Genomic DNA, 14,569 nt, shown 5'->3' with positions numbered 1-14,569 from the left:
GTAACCTGGACTTGGTTGGGATTACAAGGAGGTGGACTGGGTTGGAAAGCTAGGTGAGTATAATACTTGAAGGGATATCTGAGAAAGGAGTGAAACCACAATCTCCAAATGAAGACTCGAGAATGTACCACTGAGCCACCACCACATACATATAAAGTTTGTTCCAGGGATGGATACAAGAACATGGCATATTCTCCTACATAGATTTTGAGAGCAGTCCTGAGCTGCCATATACCTCACTGGAGGCACTCGGACTATCTTTAATTCGACTTTACTGGACTTTATCTTTCACTAAATGTTATTTCCTTTATCCTGTATCTGTACACTGTGGAATACTTGATTGTAATCATGTTTAGTTGTTCTGCTGACTGGTTAGCACCAAACAAAAGCTTTTCGCTGTCCCTCGGTACACATGACAATAAGCTAAACTAACTACATAGTAAATTTGGTAGCATCCCCTATGCCCACAACGCATCATGTGTAGTTCCTGCAGCCCAGGATTAATAGGTATTGTGCCCTCTGACATCAATACTGGGCCCTCCAGCAATTCAGTAAAATGCCAAAGGATTTTTTTTAATGTAACCCTTCCAGCAGGATTCCAGAATAGTGTTTTATGGATCATGCTCAAAAGAAATTTCTCTTTAACTTCCTCCAATCCCTCAGAGACTCCCACACTCTGCCAATCTGACCTCTTATGCATTTTAAATTTCATCACAACCACCATCAGGCAGCCTAAGCTTCAGAATCCTAAGCACTAGTTCACTTGTCCCACTATTTTATATAGTTTGACATTTAGCCCAATGTCAATTTTTTTAATGTGTAGGAAAGAACTACAGACGCTGGTTTAAACTGAAGATAGACACAAAAAGCTGGAGTAACTCAGCGGGTCTCTGGAGAAAAGGAATAGGTGATGTTTTGGGTCTTGACCCTAAACATCACTTATTTATTTTCTCCAAAGATGCTGCCTGACCCGCTGAGTTACTCCTCTGACCCACTGAGTTACTCCAGCTTTTTGTGTCTATCGTCAATTTTTTTAAATTATGCTCAGGAAAGTACCTGATTATAATTTCGATTTGAGTTTGCTATCCAAACAAAGCTAATCCAAAATTGCATAATTTAACAGCATGGGTTAAAAGATAGCAGCAAAAGTAATTGAAGATACACACCTTCATAAACTCAGAAGGGAGCTGTCCATTTGGGAATGAAGCTCCCTCACAGCTCAGCAGAATGAAGAATCCTCGAGAAGTACTGAAGCTGGTTTTCAGAGGCAGGTTATATTTCTCTCCCAACTGCACTATCATTCCTACGCAGGTTAAGAGGAAAATGTGAATACACATTAAGCATCCAGAAAGTACCCAACTCAAACCTACTGCACAATTAACACACTCTTCATAGAGTCATAGAGTGTACAGTACAAAAGCGGCCCCTTTCACCTGCCTTCTCCATGCTGAACATTGATCACCCATTCTATGTTATTCCACTTTTGCATCCACTCCTTACACTGAAGCAATTTACAGGGAAAAGTTAAGCTACAAAAGCAGACATCTTTGGGATGTGGGTGGAAACCGGAGCACCTGGAGGAAACCCAGCTGCACCACTGTGCCACTCTATTCCACCTATGACACTCATAATTTTATATTCCTCCATCAGGTCATCACTCAGCCTCCTTTGAGTACTCTGGGATGCAGACCATCAAGCCCTGGGGATTTATCTGCCTTCAGTCCCAACAGTTTACCTAACACCATTTAGGTAACACCATCTAATATCCCAACACATATTCTATGCACCAATCTATGAAGGCAAGCATACCCTATGACTTCTTCACAACCCTGTCCATTGTACTTTCAGGTAACTATGGTTTTGGAAGCTTAGGTCAATCATGGACTTGGACCCCTAAATCCAAATTAAATAGGATGCGATTAGTCTAAAATCAAATAAAAAGTGCCTCCTGTCTAAAGAGAATGAGGAAATATTCAAAGTAATTAATTTTCATTTGATACTAAGCTATTGCAAGATTTTTTATTGCATTCTTGCATATGACAATAAACATGAACTTGATCTATGTGTCAAAGTATTTCTGAAGTAAAGAAATTGTAGATGCTGGAAATCAGATTCAGAAGCAGAACATGACAGAAGTACACAGTTGGTCAAGCATCATCAGTGATGAGAGAAACAGGTCAAAGATCTTTCATCAGAACTGAAATGGTGGGAAAGCAAGCGTGTCAAGATGCACAGAGAGTGAGGGTGGAAAGAACAGAGGAAGCAGAGCAAAGTGTCAAGATCGCAATTACTTTAGAAATAGCCATTTGGAGTCTGAAAAAAATACAGCCACATTTGTGGAGAGAGAAAAATATACTTGCCTGAAATTGTTAAATTAAATGTTAAGTCTTGAAGGCTTGGACACACTCAGATGGAAGATGTGGTGCTGTTCCTCAAGCTTGCGCTGAACATTGATAGAGAAATGTACGAAGCTGAAGATGAGAAGTCAGAGCGGGAGTGGAACAGAGAATTAAAGTGACAGGTTGAAGCTTAGAAGAATAGAAGAGGGTGAAAAATGTCATAGAAAAGGTGTTGTGGCCAGCAGAGATCAGCCTGATCATATTAAATAATGGGGCAGGCTTGAAGGGCCTGACAGTCTATGCCTGATCCTATTTCCTGAGATCCCTCCCTGAATCACAAAGAGAAACAGCATGGAAACAGGCTCGTCGGCCCAATGAGTCTGTGCTGACAATCAAGTAAACAGGTCTAGACTTATTCTACCCAAACTCATATGCTTTCTTCACAACCCATTTTAATTCTAACCAAATTCTCATCATCTCCTTCTCCTACGCCTAGATCTACCACTCATCTGCACATGATTTTTACAAATTAATTGAAACCAATTATTCAAATATTGCTAATTTACCCTCTCCCCCATCAACCATGCCTGCCACTAATTTGTTTTGGGGGGGGTTTATCACCCCATTTGATGGTCACAAAACACTATTTTGAAATTTCAAAAGCAAAATAGAAAATGTTGGAAGCACTCAGCAGACCTGGAAGTGTCAGTGGGAGAGATTCAATGTCAATGGTTTTGGTTAAGGACTCTTCATCAAACTGACAAAATAAGTATATTTTAAACTGTAGAGAAGAGGTTGAGTGGAGAAAACAGAATGACATAGACATGGTGTAGCACTAAGTTGTCAGTGAAACAATTATTTTTAAAAACAAGTTAAAAGTAAAGCAAGCTGAACAGAAAGTACAGCCATGTTTGTGAAGAGAAAAAGAGAGATTACCTGAAATTGTTAAATTTGAGCTGCAGGATGGCCAGATGAAAGATGAGATTCAGATCCTCAAGCATACGTTGGGTATTGTTCGATCAATGATATACAGAGAAGTCATAGTAAGGGTGGGACAGAGAATTGAAATGACAGGTGACTGGAAGTTCAGGATCGCCTTTACAGAGTAAATGAAGATGCTCTTTAAAGTGATCACCCAATCGGCATTTGATTTCTCTAATCGAGAGGAGGCCACACTGTGATTACTGAATACAATTGACCAGGTAAAATAACCTGTTGGGAAGGACTATTTGGGTTCCTGGGTGTTCTGTTTAGTTTAGTTTTGAGATTCAGCGTGGAAACAGGTCCTTAGGCCCACCGAGTCCACACTGACCAACAATCACCCTTATACTAGTTCTATCCTACATCCTAGGGACAATTTACAGAAGCCAATTAACCTACAAACCTGCACGTCTTTGGCGTGTGTGAGGAAACTGGAGCACCCAGAGAAAAATCACGTGGTCACAAGGAGAACATACAAACTCCTCTCACTTGGATGGTGAGAAGTCATGAGGTAAAAGGAGGAGCGTTGCACTGTAAGAAGAGGAGTTAGTGAGGACGTTAGAATGGAACCAGAAGTCACAAAGGGAAGATCTTTTCAGAATTCTGAATGAGAAAGGGAGGGGAAGAGATTTGTGGTGGCAGAGTCCCATTGAAATGGCAGAAATGATCGAAGATGGTCCATTGTATGTGGGGACTGACAGAATAAAAGGTGAACTCTCTCAACCTGCAATTGTATCATTATCCTTTGAGTACATTGGAAATACATACTAATGTGAAAACAATGGTTAATTTCACTATCAATTTTGATGGTTTACACAGAATTTAACATATATGTTTTACAAATAACCTTTTGTGAAAATTTGAACTGTCCAGTGCTGAGTGTTAAGTAAAAACATCACCCTTTTTAATGGCTCCCTTTTGCAAACTGTTTCATCTTCATTGACCATTCAAAACAATGATGGAAATGGTACCTGCTACATCGTCTACAATCTCGGCGTAAGTGCGTCGAGCAATATCAAGGAACTCGTTGATGTTTGGCCTGACAGCGTAGCATTTCTGTGTCCTCATATTCAAGCAGCCTTTAATGTATCTGGTGTCATCATTGATAACAGTCTTGATTTCTTCTAGAATAAGGCTGAATCTACAATTTTTACAATATAAAAATAGCAAATGCAATGAATTATTCAACTTGTGGTGTTAGGAATTAGTTTATCTCTCAGTGAATCTGGGGGCAAATACACCATGTATATTAACTACATAGACACAAAATGCTAGAGTAACTCAGTAGGTCATGCAGCATATCTGGATAGGTGGCGTTTCGGGTCAAGACCTGAAATGTCACCTATTCTTTTTCTCCAGTAATGCTGCCTGTCCCGCTGAGTTACACCAGTATTTTGTGGCTATGTTGGTTGTAAACCAGCATCTGCAGTTCCTTCCTACATATATTAACCACATGTTGATTTGCATCTGAGGTACTGTGCCTAATCCCAGGAAGGATGCATGGGGCTCATCCACAGTGCAAAGAAAGTCAGTGAAGTCAGACTACAACTTCATGCAACGATTGGGAGTGCAGGGTATGTTCTCCTAAGAGCAAAGAAGCTTTAACGGAGGAGTTCAAATTTATTGTCATTAAATAAGGATACATTGCTTGAAACTGATAGCCAGAGATACAAGGAAGATAAATGAAAAGCAAAAGACTGCAGATGCTGGAAATCTAAAATAATAACAGATGCTGACTGATCCACTGAGCACCCCTTTATTGATTAGTAAGGGTGACAGGGATTACGGGGAGAACGCAGGAGAATAGGGATGAGAGGGAAAGATAGATCAGCCATGATTGAATGGTGGAGTAGACTCGATGGGCCCAATGACCTAATTCTGGTCTTAGAACTTATGAACATGCAAATAATGTGTCTCACAAAACAACCTGATGTAAGAATCATATTTTATAAATATGAGTGGGGATAAATGGGTCCCTTTCACAATGGCAGGCAGTAAATAGTGGGGTACCGCAAGGCTCGGTGCTGGGACCGCAGCTATTTACAATATACATTAATGACTTGGATGAAGGGATTAAAAGTAACATTAGCAAATTTGCAGATGATACAAAGCTGGGTGGTAGTGTGAACTGTGAGGAAGATGCTATGAGGTTGCAGGGTGACTTGGACAGGTTGTGTGAGTGGGCGGATGCATGGCAGATGCAGTTTAATGTGGATAAGTGTGAGGTTATCCACTTTTGTTGTAAGAATAGGAGGGCAGAGTATTATCTGAATGGTGTCAAGTTAGGAACAGGGGGCGTACAGCGAGATCTGGGTGTCCTAGTGCATCAGTCTCTGAAAGGAAGCATGCAGGTACAGCAGGCAATGAAGAAAGCCAATGGAATGTTGGCCTTCATAACAAGGGGCATTGAGTATAGGAGCAAAGAGGTCCTTCTGCAGTTGTACAGGGCCCTAGTGAGACCGCACCTGGAGTACTGTGTGCAGTTTTGGTCTCCAAATTTGAGGAAGGATATTCTTGCTATTGAGGGCGTGCAGCGTAGGTTTACTAGGTTAATTCCCGGAATGGCGGGACTGTCATATGTTGAAAGACTGGAACGACTAGGCTTGTATACACTGGAATTTAGAAGGATGAGAGGAGATCTTATCGAAACGTATAAGATTATTAAGGGGTTGGACACGTTAGAGGCAGAAAACATGTTCCCAATGTTGGAGGAGTCCAGAACAAGGGGCCACAGTTTAAGAATAAGGGGTAGGCCATTTAGAACTGAGATGAGGAAAAACTTTTTCAGTCAGAGAGTTGTGAGTCTGTGGAATTCTCTGACTCAGAAGGCAGTGGAGGCCAATTCTCTGAGTGCATTCAAGAGAGCGCTAGATAGAGCTCTTAAAGATAGCGGAGTCAGGGGGTATGGGGAGAAGGCAGGAACGGGGTACTGATTGAGAATGATCAGCCATGATCACATCAAATGGCGGTGCTGGCTCGAAGGCCCGAATGGCCTCCTCCTGCACCTATTGTCTATTGTCTAAATGACCGAAAAAATAGGTTACCTGGTCAGTACCACCGTGCCTTTTGGTGGAAGTCAGCTGTGTACAAATTGACTGCCATCTTTCCCCCATTAACATAGTGAGCATATTTTAAAATTTTGCTCATGGATGAAAAGTGTTTTATGAACTTCTGAGGTCGTGAAAGGTGCTATATAAATGCAATTCCCTTCTTTCCAATGAGTTGTAAACAGGAATGCTCATGGAAGCAGATGCAATAGCAACTTTCAAAAAGGAATCAAAATATTTGTAGAAAAATGTGCATGACTGTGCAAAGGAGCAAGGTAACAAGCAATTGATGAGTTCTCTTAAAACTGAGCTAAGGGTGAAAGGTTTTGGTTATGATGGGGAAATGGTAGGAGGGGGGGTAGTGGATTGAAAAACATAGAAATCAACCAAGATTTTTAACTCTGTTGTTAACATGAAGAGTTTGAGGGTATGGGAGACCAATCTACTTTGGTCAGTAAAATGTTTTGAGTACCTGGTGAAATTTAATGTTGTAATCTAAAACTATTATCTAGGCTTCCCAAACATCAGCCGTCAAAGGAGGTGGGATTGAGAGCAGTGTGAAGATCTCCGGTTATTCTAGTATTTAAGGTGCACTTATGAGACAGCACATATGTGCAGCTTTTACAGATATTGCACAGTTGAAGGATGGTATTAGACAATGTGCCAAGTTCATCAATGCTCACTATACTGTAGTTACCTGCTATCTCCAAGTGAACTGCAATAAGCCTTCAGGAGTGGTGTCTTGCAGCTTTTCAGAATTTCCTGAAAAACAAGAATACATTGCCAGAAAATAATGATTATGCAATCCTCAAAAATGGTAATTTCTTCCCCTTGTTCCCAATATCTGTCATGTTTTTGGCATGAATATACCCACATCCTGAGCTGTTGCTATTCTACTATTGTTATCGATTTATTATGGCTACGAGATATGGATAGAAACTACAGACAGGTAAATCAGATCATACAGGAGTACTTCAGGTATTGCAAAAGGAAAAATAAATTAGAATATGGTGGCGCAGTGACACAACTGATAGCGCTGCTGCCTCACGGAACCAATGAACCAGGTTTGATCCTGTCCTTGAGTGCTATCTGTGTGGAGTTTGCATGTTCTTCCTGTTGCTGCATGGGTTTCCGCCGGGTGCTCCAGTTTCCCCCCACATCTCGCAGTTTTGTAGGTTAATTGGCCCTCTGTAATTTGCAGATAGTGTGTTGGGAGTGGATGCAAAAGTGAGATAACATTGAACTAATGTGAATGGGTGATCAATGATCAACATGCACTCGGTGGGTCTGTTTCCATGCTGTATCTTTCAATCAATCAATCAAATGCAAAATAGAGTGTTGTAGTTACAGAGATAGTGCAGATTTTTTAAAGTGCAAGGGCCACAATGAGGTAGGTTGGAAGATCAGGACTACACCCTAGCTTATGTAAGGACAATGCAGTGGTCTGATAACAGCAGGGAATAAACTGTTCTGGAATCTGGTGGTATGTGCTTTCAAGCGTTTGTCTCTGGCTGACAGGAGCGGGAAGAAGGGGGAATAGCCAGGGTGTGAAGGGTCCTCAACTGTTTTTTCGGATCAGCATGAAATATAGATGGAGTTAATGTGGGGGAGGTGGGTGGCATGATGGACTGGGTTGCATTTATAACTCTGCAATTTTGTTTGATTATGGGCAAAGCAGTTGCTACACCAAGTTGGACATGATGCTTTCCATGGAGCATCTGTAGTCTGCATTGATGAAGAGTATTTCATGGATATGACATTTTCTTCGACATCGTTTCAAGAGTAAGGACATTCCGTCGCCACTCTCATTGAGCCGTGTCATTTTGCACCTAATGCTGGCTATCTGTCCTGAAGTTTAAAATGGCACTTAACAAGTTTGGGGATCTGGTATATGGCAAAAAAAGGCACTAATTGCTTCAAAGGGGAATAACTAATACCATTTGACTTAGGACAGATGAGTTAAAGCCGTCAACATGATAAAGAATATTGAGAGTTTTATGGGGGTAATCCAGAGTATCGTACCCAGTGTGCTGAAGGCCCAGATGTTACCTGTCATAGTCAGAGACATTCACCACCACAACCTTGTTGACCCATTTCCCCATCTACCCTTATCACAATTGCCAGTGTTAGGGTTATGTCATTCTTACCCTTGACTATTTAATTATCTGTTTAAATACCTCTTATACAGAGCAATTGTAGCAGATTGCACCATCTCACCTGGCAACACATTCCAGATATAAATGACTCCCTGTGTAAAAAACTTACCTTTCAGATCTCTCTTGAACTCCTTCCTCCCACATAAACCTATGCCCTCTTGTTTGATATCGCTACCATGGGAAAAATATTTTGACTATCTACATATCTATGTCTCGCACAATCTTTACCTCTATTAGGTCGCCCCTCAGTCTGCTTCTCCCAAGAGTAAACAAGCCCAGTCTATTCAATCCCTCCCCAGTACCAGTCATCTATTCATTCCAGGAAACATCCTAGTGAATTTCCTCTGCATTCCCTACAGCGCAGTCATTTACGTTCCAGCATTGGCGACCGCAAATGCACACAATATTCCAAATGCTTTCTAACCAGTGTTTTGTAAACTTGTATCATAACATGCCAACCTTTATAATCCAAGTCCCTAGCTAAGTGCCTTTGAAGTGGTTTACAATTTGCTGTATGTCCTACCCCTATCTAGTGTCTGAAATTCATTACCTATTATGGGATTTTCAAGAACTTTGAGCAGGACAAGGATTGTAGAATGTTTTTTGAATGGAATTACAGAGATAAAGTAAGAAGTGCAGGTACATTAAATTGTACTGCAACGCGATGGTAGTATTTCTAAGGAACCTCACCTTATCTTAAATCATGTTATAACAACAGTTGTGTCAATGGGTATAAGGGAATTAAGAGTAAGAGCGTATCAGACTCACAGTAACAACATTTTTTCCACAGGTTTTTCAAAAAGAAAGGAGTATTTAATAGTATAAGTTTATCTTTGTTGGTGCAAGTTAAAAATGCCAAAGGCTGTATGTTACATTGTTTAATAAAGGTTCGTTGCTCAAATGTCAATGGAAGGAACCGCTTGTCAGTTTCAGTTTCCCACAGCAGTGAACCTGACAGACTGTTACATGGAAAGCTTTGATATCCAGACTGTTATTTTTCCCCAAATAACTTTATCCTCCTTGAGAATTCCCAAGATCATTTTTAAGTGGTTTTCTAGTTGTGAATCAAAATTGAGTTATAGCCAATTCAGTGAAAACACATGAAACATAAACTGTACATAAATTATCCTGAACAGCAAAAAGAAAAAGAATGTGCAAATAGCAAGATATTAGTGCAAAAGTACAAGTAGAAAATAAGTGCAAGAGGAGGTCCTCAGCGTTACGTTGCTGAGATAGGATTAGTGTTGTGCAGGTTGGTTCAAGAATTTAATGGTTATAGGAAAGTAGCTGCTGCTGAAACCAGCTTCAGGCTTCTGTAGGAAGGAACTGCAGATGTTGGTTTAAACCAAAGATAGACACAAAATGCTGGAGTAACTCAGCGGGACAGGCAACATCTCTGGAGAGAAGGAATGGGTGACGTTTCAGGTCTGAAGAAGGGTCGTTTAGAAGGATGAGAGGGGATCTTATTGAAACATATAAGATTAGTAAGGGATTGGACATACGAGAGGCAAGAAACATGTTCCTGATGTTGAGGGAATCCATAACCAGCGGCCACAGTTTAAGAATAATGGATAGGCCATTTAGAACGGAGATGAGGAAATACTTTTTCACCCAGCGAGTTATGAATCTGTAGAATTCTCTGCCTCAGAAGGCAGTGGAGGCCGATTCTCTGCATGCTTTCAAGAGAGAGTTAGATAGAGCTCTTAAAGATAGCGGAGTCAAGGGATATGGGGAGAAGGCAGGAACGGGATACTGATTGTGGACGATCAGCCATGATCACAGTGAATGGCGCTGCTGGCCCGAAGGGCCGAATGGCCTATTCCTGCACCTATTATCCATTGTCTATTGTCTATTGAAACGTCACCCATTCCGTCTCTCCAGAGATGCTGCCTGACCCGCTGAGTTTTAGTTTAGTTTAGTTTAGAGATAGAGCGCGGAAACAGGCCATTTGGGTCCACTGGGTCCACGCCGACCAGCGATCCCTGCACGTTAACACTATCCCACTAGGGACAATTTTTACAATTACCAAACCAATTAACCTACAAACCTGTATGTCTTTGGAGTGTGAGAGGAAACCGAAGATCCCGGAGAAAACCCACGCAGGTCACGGGGAGAACTTACAAACTCCATACAGACAGCACCAGTATTCGGGATCGAATCCGGGTCTCTGGCGCTGCTTTCGCTGTAATGCAGCAATGCTACCGCTGCGTCACCATGACCGCCCACTCCAGTATTTTGCATCTATCTTCAGGTATCTGTACTGCCGTCCCAATGGTGGTGGCGAGAAGAAGCCATGGCCCAGACAGTGGGGATCCTTGATGATAGATGCTGCCTTCTTAAGGCAGTACATGGTGTAGATGCTTCCGATGAAAGTGCCTGTGAAGTCCACTCTCTGCAGCCTCTTATGTTTCTTTGCACTGGAATAGCTGTACCAGGCCATGAAGCAATCTGTCTGGATAATTTCTATGGTGCATCTGCAGTAGGTTTGTTAGACTATTCAGTGAAAGGCCGAATCTCTTTAAACTTCCAAGATGGCAGAAGAGCTGCCGCTCCTTCTTCGCGATTACCTCAGCTGCTGGACCCAGGATTGGTCATCTGAGATGTTAACGGCCAGAAATTTGAAGCTGGTGACTCTCTCCAAGGCCGACACACCAATGAGAATTGGCACATAGTCTCCCGACCCTGTTTCAGAAGTCCTTAGTTTTATTGATATTGAGCCGGGGATCAGCAAGTGGGTGTGAAGGGCAAATTTATGGATGGCATTGGAACTGACACATAGTTGTGGGTGTGAAAAGAGAGGAACAAGAAGCTAAACGAGTAGTAAGCTCATGGAAACAAGGGATAAAAATGTGGAAGTCACATGCTGGGGGACAGGAGAACGGAAGAAATTTTAAAATAAGACCAAAGTTATTTAATATTAAAATAAGGAAGCACTTATTCATATACAAATAGATGATAGAAATCTTGAATACCCCATCAACGATAGGTCAAACTATTTTTGCAGAGTAAATGATTGTGAAGAATGCAATTTAAATGTGAGCATTGTGTGGTTTTGAAAACAGATGGCTCAGAATGAATGCTGGAAAATATTGTGCCCTGAAGGTAATTAATAGATTCGCAAGAAAGATATTAAGAAATATGAGTCATTTGGGTCACACAACAGGAAAACAGTGGAATGACATTTTGGAGAGACTAAAGTCTACGAAAGCTGGATGAAGTTAGGAAAAGGGGATGTACAACGAGATCTTGGTGTCTTAGTGTATCAGTCACTGAAATAAAGCATGCAGGTACAGCAGGCAGTGAAGAAAGCCAATGGAATATTGGCCTTCATAACAAGAGGAGTTGAGTGTAGGAGCAAAGAGGTCCTTCTGCAGTTGTATAGGGCCCTAGTGAGACCGCACCTGGAGTACTGTGTGCAGTTTTGGTCTCCAAATTTGAGGAAGGATATTCTTGCTATTGAGGGCGTGCAGCATAGGTTTACTAGGTTAATTCCCGGAATGGCGGGACTCATATGTTGAAAGACTGGAGCGACTAGGCTTGTATACACTGGAATTTAGAAGAATGAGAGGGGATCTTATTGAAACATATATTATTAAGGGGTTGGACACGTTAGAGGCAGGAAACATGTTCCCAACGTTGGGGAGTCCAGAACAAGGGGCCACAGTTTAAGATTAAGGGGTAGGCCATTTAGAACAGAGATGAGGAAAAACTTTCATATGAAGAAAGATTGGATAGACTAGGCTTATACTCGCTGGAATTTAGAAGACTGAGGGGGGATCTTATTGAAACATATAAATTTCTTAAGGGGTTGGAGAGGCTAGATGCGGGAAGATTGTTCCCGATGTTGGGGAAGTCCAGAACCAGGGGTCACAGCTTAAGGATAAGGGGGAAGTCTTTTAGGACCGAGATGAGAAAACATTTCTTCACACAGAGAGTGGTGAGTCTGTGGAATTCTCTGCCACAGAAGGTAGTTGAGGCCAGTTCATTGGCTATATTTAAGAGGGAGTTAGATGTGGCCCTTGTGGCTAAAGGGATCAGGGGGTATGGAGAGAAGGCAGGTACAGGTTACTGAGCTGGATGATCAGTCATATTGAATGGCGGTGCAGGCTCGAAGGGCCGAATGGCCTTCTCCTGCACCTATTTTCTATGTTTCTATGTTTCTATGTTTTTCAGTCAGAGTTGTAAATCTGTGGAATTCACTGCCTCAGAAGGCAGTGGAGGCCAAGTCTCTGAATGCATTCAAGAGAGCTAGATAGAGCTCTTAAGGGTAGCGGAGTCAGGGGGTATGGGGAGAAGGCAGGAATGGGGTACTGATTGAGAATGATCAGCCATGATCACATTGAATGGTGGTGCTGACTCGAAGGGCCTAATGGCCTACTCCTGCACCTATTGTCTATTGTCTATTGTCTATGAATAGAAAAACCACACTTAAGAAAAAAACCTGGAGCAATCATGGACTAATATATTTAAGGTGACAAAGGAATCAGATATGGATGATGAGAATCTAAAACAACTGACTTTGAGCAAGATGCTGACATAAGCTCCTTTTGCACATTAAACAAAGGAAGCCAATGTGACAGGCAAATTTACATTATAAATAAAAGGGCTCTGTATGCAAGGTGCAATAGTAGCTGAGCCAAATGATAAATAATTAACAAAGAGGGAAAGAATAGAAATGCAAAGAAATGTGGGGCGTGACAGAAATCCATGATTTGGAGCAAAGCCATTGAGTGTGTACAAGAAGGGACAAGTGTGTTCAAGAAGGGACAGAGCCGGCTCTACTTATTTAGAATGCTCCATTCCTTCAACATCTGCAGTAAGATGCCAATCGGTGGTAGCCAGGGATAAGGTTTCCTTTCATTTAGTAAACCATGAGTTATCAATAGATAGTCACCATAACTTTGTACAAGGCGAGTCATGTCTTACAAACTTAACTTTGTTTTTTTGAGGAGATGAAAAAAGTGATGGTTGAGGGTAAAGCAAGGGATGTTTTATTGTCATACGGTATGTGTCGAAACAGAACAATGCAAATCTTACTTGCAGCAGCACAAGAGGTTTGTCAATACTCAATATAATAAACAAACAAAAAAAAGTTCACTAAATTAAAAAACAATGTAATGCACAAAGCCCCTAGTGCAACCTGGAAAGGAAAGATTGGGGGAAGTGTTGGGCCTTGATGCAGTCTTGTTTGAAGCCCATCTAAAACAGTACAGTGGCGTAGCGGTAGAGCTACTGCCTTTCAGCGCCAGAGACCCGGGATTGATCCTGACAAAGGGTGCTTGTCTGTATAGAGTTTGTACATTCTCCCCGTGACCTGCCTAGGTTTTCTCTGAGATCTTCGGTTTTCCTCCCACACTCCAAAGACATACAGGTTTGTAGGTTAATTGGCTTAGTATAAATGTAAAAATTGTCTCTAGGGTGTGTAGGATAGTGTTGGTGTGCTGGGATCGCTGGTCGGTGCGGATTTGGTGGGAATAAGGGCCTGTTTCCGCGCTGTATCTCTAAACTAAACTTAAATAAACAAAGATATGATAGGGCCTCTGCAGAACCTGTAATTCACACTGCATGTGGTCTTGCACTTTGTTGAACCAGTCTGCAGCATTTAGTTGTGGACACCTCCTAGAATTGGAAGGCCAATGTTCCAGGCAGTGCATTGATCACCAAGTTCACCACTCTTCCAGTTGCAGTAAATGTTTGTTTCAGTTTGTTCCTGAGAAGATCCAGTGGACCATAGTGTCCCGTGTAACAAAGCTGCCCTGGATGGATCTCTTCATCAACCACTACACCCTATTCCAGATCTTCTTGGCAGGCATGCACCCCAGAGAGAGACCTGTGATGGTCATATCCACACCACAGCCATCTCAAGACAATGTTCAGTGGGACTGAAACTCCAGCTACCTATGATGAAAAACCTTCTCACCACCACTGAAAAATATCGAGGGAAAGATGCAGGAGTGGTGACTCTACCCAAGCAGTGAGAGTAATCTTTCTGCTTACTCCACACATTACTACAGAAATGATTTTGCATTAGCAGTCATCATACAGC

At 41.8% G+C, this 14,569-nt stretch overlaps 1 protein-coding gene across 1 annotated transcript in view; it reads right to left on the bottom strand.

Annotated features, from left to right (window-relative positions):
* msh4 (mutS homolog 4) overlaps positions 1 to 14,569 on the bottom strand; it is a 61,723-nt gene that overhangs the window by 27,343 nt on the left and 19,811 nt on the right. The window contains exons 9-11 of the mRNA XM_078408075.1: positions 7,065 to 7,129; positions 4,292 to 4,461; positions 1,167 to 1,303 (exon numbers count right to left, since the gene is read on the bottom strand). Of these exons, the coding sequence (XP_078264201.1) occupies positions 1,167 to 1,303; positions 4,292 to 4,461; positions 7,065 to 7,129 (372 nt within the window). The remainder of the gene's footprint in view (positions 1 to 1,166; positions 1,304 to 4,291; positions 4,462 to 7,064; positions 7,130 to 14,569) is intronic.

Source organism: Rhinoraja longicauda, chromosome 11, assembly GCF_053455715.1.
Source record: "Rhinoraja longicauda isolate Sanriku21f chromosome 11, sRhiLon1.1, whole genome shotgun sequence".
Taxonomy (NCBI): domain Eukaryota; kingdom Metazoa; phylum Chordata; class Chondrichthyes; order Rajiformes; family Arhynchobatidae; genus Rhinoraja; species Rhinoraja longicauda.
This window is presented reverse-complemented; position numbering and strand designations above follow the sequence as displayed.